At 35.8% G+C, this 13,054-nt stretch overlaps 1 protein-coding gene across 2 annotated transcripts in view; it reads right to left on the minus strand.

Annotated features, from left to right (window-relative positions):
• The window catches only part of CNTN5 (contactin 5), a 1,123,865-nt gene that overhangs the window by 64,059 nt on the left and 1,046,752 nt on the right, over positions 1-13,054 (minus strand). For both annotated transcript variants that reach the window (XM_070425923.1, XM_070425924.1), the window contains exon 18: positions 9,735-9,884. In XM_070425923.1, the coding sequence (XP_070282024.1) occupies positions 9,735-9,884 (150 nt within the window). The remainder of the gene's footprint in view (positions 1-9,734; positions 9,885-13,054) is intronic.

Consider the following 13,054-nt stretch of genomic DNA (forward strand, 5'->3'; position numbering starts at 1 on the left):
ATCTCAGAGTTCTGAATATTGTAACTATCAATACATGGTCAAATAAATAGTGGAAGCAAGATAATTTGTTAATATTATGCCATTATGGCTTGTCTTAGTAGCATTTGTTTGTTTTTTAGAAAAGTGTACTCTGCACCCCCATCATATGTTTCACATTAATATCTGACAACTAATAGCCAAATAACATTACAGGTCATATCTACCAGAGACACACACATTGTCATTTACATTGAAATAGTTAAGTTTATACCTCAAAGTTAGGACTTTATCCTCTTCTTTGAGGACACCATCCTGAATTTTGGATCATGGATTTTGTGGAAAGACTAGGCATTGAAGATCCTTTCCTATTTTATTCTGACCTCAAACATCATCTAAAAAGAGGATGCATGGAACCTCTAGATCAGAGTTGTAAAGTACCACAGACAATTAATGCACTTATTTTAAAAAAATCAGATTTCTCAAGAGTGTTAATAAAAATAAAAAGAAAGTGGTAAAAAATGTGGTGAAAATTTTCACTTTGAGAAACCAAGAAAGGGAAGGAATACTTTCTATGATTTGATTCTTTGGGTAATCTCTATGTTGACTATACATAAATAACCCAGACTGCATAAAATTTCTCTCATTATTTGAAATCAGTCTTTGAGGTTTTCTTACAGCTTCTAATTTCTTTTCAAGAGAAGATATCCCATATTTAATTTAATGTAAAAAAAATAAGATCCTCTCTCACACTACCTGCAATTTTAATATCTAACACAAATAACACAAAAGGCACTATAGGCCATTTGTGTTTTAGAGACCTAGGTGTATAAAGACCAACTATTTTTAAATAAAAAAATGTTTACTAGATATAATAGAAACTACTAATAGAAAACTTAAAGCTTTAAAGAAATGAAAACAACCTAAGTGTCCATCGATTGATGATTAGATAAAGGCAATATGGTATGTGTATGAATATATACAAGGGTGGGCAAAAGTAGGTTTAGCATTTACCATATGAAAAATTATACAATAATTAATAAATAATAATGCAAGAATAAACTCTGCTTCGCGTACTCACAACTGTAAACCTACTTTTGCCAACCCTGTATAGTATGAAATATTACTCAGTCATAAAAAAGAAAATCCTGCCACTGGTGGCAACATGGCTGCTCCTTGAGAGGATTATAATAAGTAAAATAAGTTAAACAGAACAAGACGGACACTTATATGTGGAATATGAAGAAACCAAGAATGGATTGGTGGTTGCCAGAGGTGGGGTATGGGGGGGTACAAAATGGATGAAAATGGTCAGAAGGTACAAACTTCCAGTTGTGAGATAAATAAGTCCCGGAGATGTAATGTGCAGCACGCAGACTGTAGTTAACAATATTTTATTGTAGATTTGAAAGTTGCTAAGAGAGTAGATATTAAAAGTTCTCATCTCAAGAAAAAACTTTTTTACTATGTGAGATGATGGACGTTAACTAAACTTATTGTGGTAATAATTTCACAATATATACATATATCAAACCATGCTGTACACCTTCAATATGTTATAGGTTAATTACATATCAGTAAAACTGTAAAAACAAACAGAAAAAGAAAACAAGGCTTTAATAGCTGCATCACAGGAATTATACTTTCTTGTCAGGATCACATCGTGTGAAATGGGTATTCTAATTTTAATTGGCTTAAATTTCCTAATTACATGCAGATGAACAGTGGAACCCAGGCTCATTCATTTTCAAGTCGGTGGCACACAGTTATTTCTGCCATCAATGCTTTGAAATCCACTAATTTTAATTATATCCTTTTATTTATAAAACAACATATTCATGATATATACAAATTTGATTTAATCTTTTAGAGCCCTTCTGGTGTAAAAGTTCTATAATTCTTGTTAGAAATAAAAAATGAATATAATCAAACATCGAATAAATGCTTTGATTGAGTTCAGAGAAATACATATATACTTAAAAACCAAATATATTTTAATGTACTTACTGAGAACCAGATTTAAAATTAAGCAGCTAAATGCGTTTGCCCCTCAGTTATCTACTGAAAAATGTCCTGAGTTTATTGTCTTAGAGAATCAAGTGTATATGCATGGATTACAGACTAAATTCTGATTATCCTGAATTCTGTTCTAAGCAATGCTCTTTCAAGAACAGATAATGTAATTAATATTTTTCCCACAAGCTGGAAAGGCTTAGCTGTCTTAGTGCCTTCTCTGGCATGCTGAAAATCATACTCTTGTTTCTTTTCACCATATACATTGGAAATATTGCACACTCAGAGTGATCAACATATAGTGTGCTACCTTGCTTTAAGCATGCATAAATTTAAGCATGAGTCTCAAAGGACTTTAAGTATAATATTTTAGCAAAGTCAGTCACACCACTAACAACATGCTTTAATTAACATTCAATTTAATTAATTAATTAACGAGACAAAAGAAGGCGGGATGAAATAATTTGCCAATCTCTCTCCTTTCCTTAAATAACTTGCAGTATCTACTACAGTAGATGTGTACATGGCTTATTATACCAGGGTGGGCAATAGTAAGGACTACAGTTGTGAGTGACATTCTTTTGGGTTAATAAAGCTATTGTAATAATCCTAACCTGCATGTCTTTTGCCACACAAACAACGATAAACCTACTTTTGTCCACATAGCTTTATTAGAGGCCTGAGGAGGTGACGAAATTTAGGAGCTTAATGCCAATCCCGTGAGTGGTTTGGAAAGAAAGTAACAGACGAATGGAAAGAAAGAAAGAAGGGAGGTTGTTTATACAGTAAAGGTGGGAGTCAAGAGGGAAACTGAAAAGCATTTTCCCTACATGAATTGAAGTACATGGCACATCAATATTTCAGTTAACTGATTATTATTTAAGCTCACTTTATAGGAAGAGTTAAATCCAAAATTTCCAAGATAAAAAAATACCAGCGTGGTTTCCTAAGGATTTCAAATAAAGCTTTCATTCCTATCAATAGGCTAGATAAGGCGATATGCACAAATCGTAAAGATGTTCGTGTGGAAATGAGAAAGCTCTGGGCCTGGATCCCACTTCCATTTTGGCAGGTTGGTTGGAAGTATTTCTTAACCTCTTTGTCCTTTGGTTCCCTCATGGAGATAATATTACCTATATTTTAAGGTTATTTTCATCATTATTTATCACAATGTCTGGACTATAATTGATACAGGTTACCTAATGCTATTATCTAGTTATATTTGAAAAAGAAAGTAGTGAAGTCTTCCATGGTAAGCACTTAAAGTTCAACATGAGTCTATTTACATGGGACCTTGAAATAGAGTATCCCTTTGGAAATCTGTATAATATGGTTCTGATAGTTCCATGGAAATTGTGCTTTCAATTTTGGCTAAGGTTGTTTTAATTTGGAAATATAGGCAATATCCATTTTTGGTTTGCAAAAGAGATTGTTAGGATATTTTAAGAAATGTATGATTTCTCTCATTTCTGAACCTTATCATGCCTGGCAATAGTCAAGAGCCAAGGAGGCGAGTACATGCAATAAATGCTGTTTGCCGCAACTCTTATTCTCAACTTCGTTTATATGGGTCCACAGGGAAGTAGAAGCAGAGGAAGGGTAAAATAATCTTTGAATGAGATTTGTTGACCCATGTGGTCAGAAGAGGATGAGGAGAAAGAGGGGAGTAGAGACAACTTGGAAGACACCATCTGGGTTAGAATTCTAGCTCTGTCACTTACTCAGTTTTTAAAACTCTAGAAATGTGTTTTCGGATCTGTAAAATGAGGATAAACACTCATTGCTTTAGAGAGTTAATATGAGAATTAAATGACATAATGAAGGGCGAGTGCTTAGCACTGGGCCTGGAACATGGTTTGTGATTTAGAATGGTGTATCATATTATGGGGACTAGATAGTTAGAAAAAGTCTAACTTGAGTGTTTCACATTTATTCCTGGGTTGATAACCTCTCATTGTCCATTTATCTTTCATGCTTAAATTTTCTACTTTTCTTTCATCATATTGTTATTTATCAGTAAAATAAATGTTTGACAATTAGGTTTCTTTTAGAAAAGCATTTGTTGAAGTCCCCATCTTTGCTTACAAAGTGCCTATGAAACTGAAGTTCTACTTCTTGTATACATTTTGAAGAAAAGACCTGCCTGGACAAAAGTGGTTACATGATTTAAACTATTCTCTGTTATATGAGCCATGCTGTTTTCTTCTCTTTTCCTAATTACTGAGATTTGGTCTTAGAGTTCTGTTGCTTGACATGATTTTTGTCTTCTCTTAATGTTACTAAGAACCATTTCTTTTATTTAATATAATTAAATTGCTCATCAGGTTGAAGAAAGTTGTAATGCTCATTAATAGTATTTTATTTCAGGATTTCCCAATTACTTCAGCTGCATGCTTGATATTTTCTATATTTTTTTTTTCTTAGAAACATAGCTTGGAGAGACCTTTAAAGACCCCAAAGCCTTATGCCTTTTCTCTGTACACATCAGTGCCTGACAACTATAGTTTTAATTTCCTCCTATAAATAATTCTGCCTGAGTCCTACTATTTGGTCTACTCTTCAAAGTCCAATTAAATGCCATTTACAAGGCAAATACAAATACCCCGAGAGAAAAGGAATCTAACCCTATCTCACATTAGAATAGTATTTTACTGTGTTCCTTCTATAATATTTGAGCTCCAATAAATTTCCTAAGTAGTGATCATGAACAAGAACTGTAAAGATACAAATATGAACAAAGCAAGGTCCTTGCAGAAGGAAGGAGATAATGTATAACCCTGAAGAAATTATAGTAGGAAGTTAAATGAGTCTTTTCTGGACTTGGGACGAGTCACATGTAACCTTGGATGTTAAAGTGAGGTGGGCTGGATGAAACCATTGAATTCCTAAGAAACAGAGAAACAAAATTTCATGGCCCTTTCCCATTACCCCCTCCAGATTTTAGCATAAGGAATGTTTTGGAAGAAAGTGGTCAGTACAGCAGATGGCTGTGCTGTGGCATCTCTGTCTACCCACCAGCTGTCAGTAGAAGAGAAGTGGGAGTGCCTATTCCCCCTCAAGCTAAGTAAAAAGAGGAGCAAAATAACTGCTGCAGAGTACAGATGCTTACTCCTCACACTGGCCAATGCCATCAGGTTCAGGATTTTATAATGATGGCCCAGCCCCACACGATGTTGCCAGAGCAGCGAGCAAATTAATTCTTGAGAATACTGTGTGTTTCTACAAGTTGGCCGCACAGGAATGGGCAATCATTACTGTGGGCCAAGGGGACAATATGGAGATGGATTGAGTAGGCTTGCTGGGCTCACACAATAGGACTGCCTGGTAGGGGAGGGGAGAGTCTCCAAAGGACCCAATGCACCTCCCAAGAGAGAAAAGCATCACGTGGACAAATGCCATCACATGGAGCACTCCACACCCATGTGAGAACCACACATTTTACCACCTAAGTAGTTTTTCCTAGTCTTTTGTCTGATTTGAGAAGTGTGCAGAGCAGCAATTGGAAGGGGGAAGAAGGAAGTGGAAAGAAGGAAAGAAAGACATATAAATACCTTTGGGTCAAGCCTGTGCTGGGATGGAAGGAAGAAAACATGGAATTGGAAGTTAGTTTTTATTTCAATCAAAATGAAAAATTTATAACCTGAGAATGGGACTGCACTAGTACCTAAACACACCGTGGATATAGTTGGGGCTGAAGCCAGAAATCAGAAGGAGCATATTGGAGAACAGTGGTAGAGAAAAAGGAAACTATCTTATGTTTAAACTCTACAGAGTTCAGTCTGTTTAGTAAACCAGTTATATAACAGTGATATAGTGCAGAAAGTGCTAAGGCTAGGAAAGATTTTCATCTGTCTGTCTACTTGATATTCATATTCACATGGTTGAGAAATAACCTCTTAAACGGAGAAAAATATTTTTTCCTTTTGTGGCCAGAAGTATGTGTGTTACATTTTCCATTTCACTTTGAAAAGAGAATTTTCAGGGGAGAAAACAGTGTACTAAGCAGCTTTGCAAACTATTTTAATGTGGAACAAACTTTTTAAGCATGGTGTTTCCATTTGACACTTCTTTTTCTCTGCTCCTTTGGTCTTTTTTTAAAAAATTATTTATTGCTGAGCATATTACAGATGCCCCCTCCTGCCCCCCTATTGCCCCGCTCTACCAGGTTCCCATCTTATCTTACCTATGCTATCAGAACCAAAAAAAGTGTCTATATGTTGGGACAACATCACTCCTCCTTATAGACTGAAACTTACCTAGGTTAAGAGTCAGAGAATGCACCATACCCTGAAAGGTTCTAACTCCCAGCCATTCAGGTGGGTTGAGGAGCAAGGCCTGAGGGCACAAAGCCTGCAGCAGAGACTGCTCAATGGGAGAATATTTTGGAGGAGCCAGCGGCAAGCCAAGAGACTGGATGGCTCTAACCATGTTGACCAACATATGTTTAATCTGAAAATGCTTCTTCAGTATGAAAAAAGCAGCTTGTGCATGATTACTATAGTTTAAATTTCCACATAATACAGGAATAACACAATAAAAATCAATGATAATAATAATAAGTGGCTAATAGTAAGCATTTATCATGTACCAGGTATTATGCTAAGCTCTTTACAGGCATTATCTTATTCAATACAATGGTCCAAAGCGGTAAGTAGTGCTATTATCCCCATTTAATAGCTGAGAAAATTGAGCCTCAAAACAATTTGTGTATCTTACCAAGTTCACTGCTAGCAAGTGGATGAGAACATTAATTTAGATCTGCCTAACTCTAAAACTCAAACTCTTAACTTCAGATATATAAAATTAGTCATAATTTGAAGTAAAGAAAACTGCAAATATTGAGATATATATACGAAGGGCTTTGATAATAACAAGTTTACACTATTTCATAAATTACAGACGTAAATCACATTGTTACCTCTATCCTTCACCTTTTCATTTATCTCTCAACAATTATGTTATAAATATATAACTCATAGAATATTACAGTTTAATTAAATGAGAGAATTGCTGTACTGTAGTCACTTTTGCATATTTTTTTCATTTCTACCATAGCATATATTTCAAATCCATATCCTAAAATGTGTTTCCCTCCTGAGTGTCATCTTTTTAAATAATAGAGAAAGCATTTCCATTATGCAACTCAAATATATATACTGTTTTGATGATGTAACACATTTCTAAAATAAAATACAGGGGTATCTCTATCTATCTAAAACTTGTAATACAATTGTACTATAGATAAATATAAATGTACATTAAAGTAAAACATATTTTTATTACTATTTTGACATCTTAATAATAAAAAGTCAAACTAAATCAATTTACTTTATATTTATTTATTACTAACAGTGTTTTGATAACTAGAAAATTCAAAATATATCTTAGAGGAAATTGCAAAATAATTAACTTTTTGGTGTGTGGGAAAAGAGTAATTCTAAGGCAAAAATGCTTCACTAAAGCTGCTTTGGTATTTAGAATATTCTAGTAAATAAGAGAATTTTATAAGGACATAAAACTCTCAATTCCAATCCTGAATGTGAAACCTTTTCTCTTCTAAGCAGCTCCGTTGATTTTCAAAGTTTACTTGGTCTATTAGAGAGGGATCATCTTTTGAAATACAGGACAATACAGACATATACTTAATAGAGGCAGAGTGAGCGACTGGAGAGAACATCTCAGGATATTGGTGTCTCTTTTAATCTGTGCTGCCTGACGAGACAGGCACAAAACCCAACACTTGGTTCAACACCATTAGTAGCTCTAACCCTGTGTTGTACCAAAGCACAGGAAACATAAAGTAGGCAGTACCAGCCTTCTTCAACTCGCTTTCAAAGGAGAGCATTTCATGCATTTTTCATGCTATTTCTCTTCTCTTCCATAAGATTTTAATGGACTAAAGTATGTCATGTATATAGAACTCGATAAAATGGAGAGACAGGGGCTGTATAATTGAGGTAGATGCAGAAACAGTCGAGGGAGAAATCTTTTAAAATGCATCACCTGAATACATTTGAGCTGGAAAAGTAAGTGTTTTCTACTAAAATTCTTTTTAATAGCACAAGGAGATTTATGCTATAAAAAAATCTAAAAGGATTATTCCTCCCAAACAGATTATTTATTTTCAAAATGAATATTTATAAAGAGCCACTGAATTAGGCAGTAATCTTTGCCTTTGTTTAAACACAATTAACTATATGCAAAATAAGGCAGAGCTTTTTAGAAAATATGTATGCATAAGTACTAATATTGGCAGTTATTTCAATATCTGCACAGAGAGTACATAAAATGAAGAGCGACTAAACTGTTACACTCTTAATTAATGAGCACCTGTACACAATGAAAGCATGACTGATTTTATGAATGCATGAAAATCCAACCAGGCAATTAATGTTCAGTTAAACTCACACTATTGAAAAAGTAGCAAATAAAACAACTTGTAATAGGCAAATCACAAAAGCAGAAAAGTTGGATTTTCTGTGAATGAATCTTTTCCAACATATTTAAACTGCTTTACCTTGTACTTTCTTGGTTGCTTAAATTTGACATGGAAAGAATTGGAATATCTTTTGTAAGGTTATTCACACTTAATGCAATAAGTTGAAGATTTGAGATTTTTTTCTTAAAAACAGCAACAACAAAAACAAGTGTGTTTTAGAAAGAAACAATTTTTTTTAAAGAACCAGACCTAGTGTGTTTTAGAGAAAGAATCAACTCTTTTGATTGATTAATTATTATAAACTTTATTAAATTTGTAAAAATTCACAAATCACATTTGTGGTCCAATTCTGTAACTATAATACAAAATAGCCACATTTAATTCTTAGTTTTCTATGTAAATGTGTCTCTGGCCCAAGTGCTAGTGTACTTAGGGACATATAAAAGAATAAAAAAATATTCCCTTTTAATCTTTCAACAAAGACACATGAGCACTAGTGCCTGACACTACCTGGTGAACAAATAAAACAAAAGCCTCATTCTCAGTGCACTTACATTCTTTTTAAAAAAATATTTTTATTGATTTTAGGGAGATAGGAAGGGAGAGGAAGAGGGAGATAGAAACATCAATGATGAGAGAGAATCATGGATCAGCTGCCTCCTGCATGCCCCCGACTGGGAATCGAGCTGCAAGCTGGGCATGTGTCCTGACTGGGAATTGAACTGTGAGCTGCTGATTCATGGGTTGACACTCAACCACTGAGTCATACCAGCTTGATGACTTATATTCTAATGATTTTTGAGATTCATATGTTATCATTGAGTTCAAAGTCATTAAATTTTGGTTTTTTTCCCCCTCCGTGTATCTGCAATCTTCCCCCTTCATTTATCTATTGTCTTCAGATTGTTCTCATCAATATTATTGACATTTGTGTTTACCTAAGCTAGTGCCTTACTAGATATTTTTATATCCAATTTTATAGGGACATAAAAGATTAATCTTTTTTTTAAAATGTATTTTTATTGATTTCAGAAAAGAAGGGAAAGGGAGAGAGATAGAAACATCAGTGATCAGAGAGACTCATTGATCGACTGCCTCCTACACACCCACTACTGGGGATCAAGCCTGCAAGCCGGGCATGTGCCCTAACCTGGAATTGAACCGTGATCTCCTTTGTTAACCCAAATGTTTTTATGAGGTCAAGGTAAATGAATCTGGAAAGATTATACTAAAGCAAGCATTCATGGTTAATTCAGCTCGATGTCAAAGTGATTAGAGGCATAACAAATGGAATCCTCACTCTTACCTGCTTCATTGGTGCGGATCATTCGAGATGGGGTGCTTGGATCTCCAGTCCCAATTGGATTGGTGGCAACCACTCTAAATTCATATTCCACCCAGGGGTTCAAGTCCACCGCCATGGCTGACTCCATGTCCCCTGTTATGATTTCTGGGACTATGGAGAGAGAGAGGTTTCATGTCATTAGGAGATTTCATTTCATTAGGAGGACTGGAAAATGGTCACAACTAGCAATCAAGGGTACCACAGGCACTGACAGGATCCGCAGGCTGATGCCTACTTCCTCATCACACATGGCCATGGTGTCACCTCTGGTCTCATTAGTCAAATCAAAATCAATCTTCAGGAAGTAAGCACTTGTTGTAGTTATTTAGAATTCTTTCCACCTCATCATTATACATGAATTTGCCATACTATAACTTGCCATTATCTGTACGAAAAATCATTGTGTCAATCCTTCAGCCCCAGAGAAGACACCCAGTGATATAATTTAAGCAAACAGCTCTTCAATTTATAGGGAAACTTCTTGAGCAGTTTGTCTCTTCCAGTTCTGGCAAACATGCTTAGCTACTTGGCAGTTCCAAGCAGCAGATTAACAACACACCTTTCCAATTTAAAAACTCCAGTTTGTAGGAGCTAAGGGGAACCTCTGAACTCTTCTTGGAGTGACTTTTGTACTAAATTTTGATTTCATTAAAGTATAAGATTGTTTTTCAATAGTTACCATGTAGTAAAAAAAATTTCTTACATCATATGTATGCTCTATATGAGACTGCCTTTCCTGTTCACTCATCTCTGCTGTTGAGGAAGTATCTCTGGAAGAACATTTATTGCAGGGGTGAAAATGGGGACAGAAAAGGATCACCCTTAGGATTTGCAAAGATCCCCTGGATTTGTATCCCGTCCTGGGTTTCTGTTTAATCATGGATGGGAGGGCCTGGGGGGCTCTTGATTTGATGATTCAGTGCAGTTTTTGCTATGACAAGGTGGAATTAAATGCATTTGGATTTCTCATGAAAATCTCTTTTGAAATTTATCAAGAGAATTTTACCAAATAATCAGCTCTGTGAAGGGTGAAGGCCGGAGTATAGATAGTGTGGTTTGCCTGACAGATTTCACAGCCCTTGCACTGCTGACTTTTTAAAGCAGTGAAATGAAGACCTGGAAAAAAGTCTGTCACCTCTGCACTGGCAACTGAACAATAAATATCCCTGGCGTCAAAGAGATGGGGAAGGGGGGCGGGGGAAAGCCACTGTTCAGTCCATAGCTTGCTGAACTGCTGAGATGTGCCTGCCAAACATAAAGGTGGGAAGGAGAGATCCCCTGACACTCAGCTTTCCCCAACCCCTAACCTACCCTGTATTGCCAATACTTGCCTTGGGTCCACAAGGACACACCTCACTGTTTCATGTATTTCAGTTTATGTCAGTCTCATCAAGCAACTCTAGACCGCTAGGTCACCTCTCATCTTTTTTACTCGAATCCCCATAGAATTCTGCTCATTTACTTTTCTGTCCCAGTTACCATCTTTCTTTAGTCTTTGAAAATCCTTTTGGTTTGACCGTTGGAATTCACAATCCATCATTAGCAAAATTCCCTGTATACTCATTCTTTCCTCTGAACATTCTTCCAACTGTTTAATAGGGGCCCGAATCCCCTCTGAGGACACTTACTGCTTCTCTAGGGGTGGCCATCTTAAGTTACCATAAAGACGAATAACCAGTCCATCTCAGTTGTGTCTCTCTCTCCTCCCTACCAGCAATCAAATGTCTCTAATAGGTTTTTTCCCACCAACATAATAAGCATGCAGGTGTCTTTCCCACCAAACCAAACCAAACCAAACCAAACCAAACCCAAACAAACAAAATTCTCTTAAAATTTCTTATCCTTTCAGCCTTCACTCAGTTTCCATGCTTCTTTTATAGCAAAACTTCTTGAGGGTTGTTTGTGCTCTTACTTGCTGTCACTGATTAGTTTTCTTCCATTCTCTCTTGAGCCCACTCCAATAAGTCTCTTATTCCTTGCATTCCATCTTAACTGATCCTGTCCAAATTACCAATGGTCTCTGCTACTAAAACCCTATGGTAAGATCTCTCTTTCTCATTTTCCTTGACCTCCCATCATCCCTTGACACAGTTGATAATTCTGTTTGAAATATTGTTCAAAATTTAACTTTTGTCTTTCTCCTACCTGACATCTTTATCTGTCTCAGTTGCTGGGTTCTTTTCCTCTTCCAGATGCATTCCAGTTCTAGGAGCTCTTTCCCATTTCCTTACTCCATGGTGATCTAATCCACTCTCAGGGTTTTAAATACCCTCTGTATGCTGATGCCTCTAAAATTTTCAGCAATGAACCTCCTCCCTAAACTCCAGGTTGATATGTCCAATGGGTTATTAGATATTTCTACTTGGATAAGGCTTTCAACCTGAAGTTCCCCTACCTACTTCTGGAGTATTCCTTATTTAGTATATGATGATTGCATTCTTATAGATTTTGTAGCCAAAATATTAGGGCTGTCCTGAATTCCTTTCTTTTCCTCCTGTCCCACTCCACCCATAAGCAAATTATGACATTTCTGACTGTGAAATATATTGGTTTTTCCATTTCCTTTTGCAGCAAAACTCCTTAAAAGAGTTGCCCATATAAATTTCTCTTCCATTTTCTCTTGCATCCATTTATGTGAGACTTGAGTCTTTACTATCGTACTAAAACTGCTGTCGTCAAAGTCACCAACGATCTCCATGGTCAATCCTCAGTCCTAATATTGACAGGTCATCAGCATTTGACATAGTTGATTACATTCCCCTCCTTGATATACTTCATTCTTTTGTCTTCCAGTATATCACATGGTCTTGGTTTTCCCTTTAACTAAATTGTTGCTTTCCCTCTGCATTCTCTGGTTGGTTGTTCTTCTCCACAACTTCTTACTATTGAAATGTTCTAGCCTTCCATTTTATAATCTATTTTGAACTTATATCCTGGGAGATAACATGCAGTCTCATGATTTTAAATGTAATTTATATGTCAATAATTTCCCAATTTTTATCTTTATTTTAAGTCTCTCCCTTAAAATCCAGGCTCATTTATACAGGGTGGGGCAAAAGTAAGTTTACAGTTTTTCATATGGAAAATATAATTAACAAATAATAATAATACAAGAATAAACTCTGTGTTGTATGTACTCATAACTATAAACCTACTTTTGCCCCATCCTGTACAATGACCTATTTGATATCCTTAGAGCTCCCATCTCCAAATATAGTCACAATGGGAGGTTAGGGCTTCAACATTTGAATATTTGCGGGTTAGGGGAACTCAATACAGTC

The sequence above is a fragment of the Myotis yumanensis genome, unplaced genomic scaffold (genome assembly GCF_028538775.1).
Source record: "Myotis yumanensis isolate MYYU_CA2020_CCGP unplaced genomic scaffold, mMyoYum1.0.hap1 SCAF_10, whole genome shotgun sequence".
In the NCBI taxonomy this organism is placed as follows: domain Eukaryota; kingdom Metazoa; phylum Chordata; class Mammalia; order Chiroptera; family Vespertilionidae; genus Myotis; species Myotis yumanensis.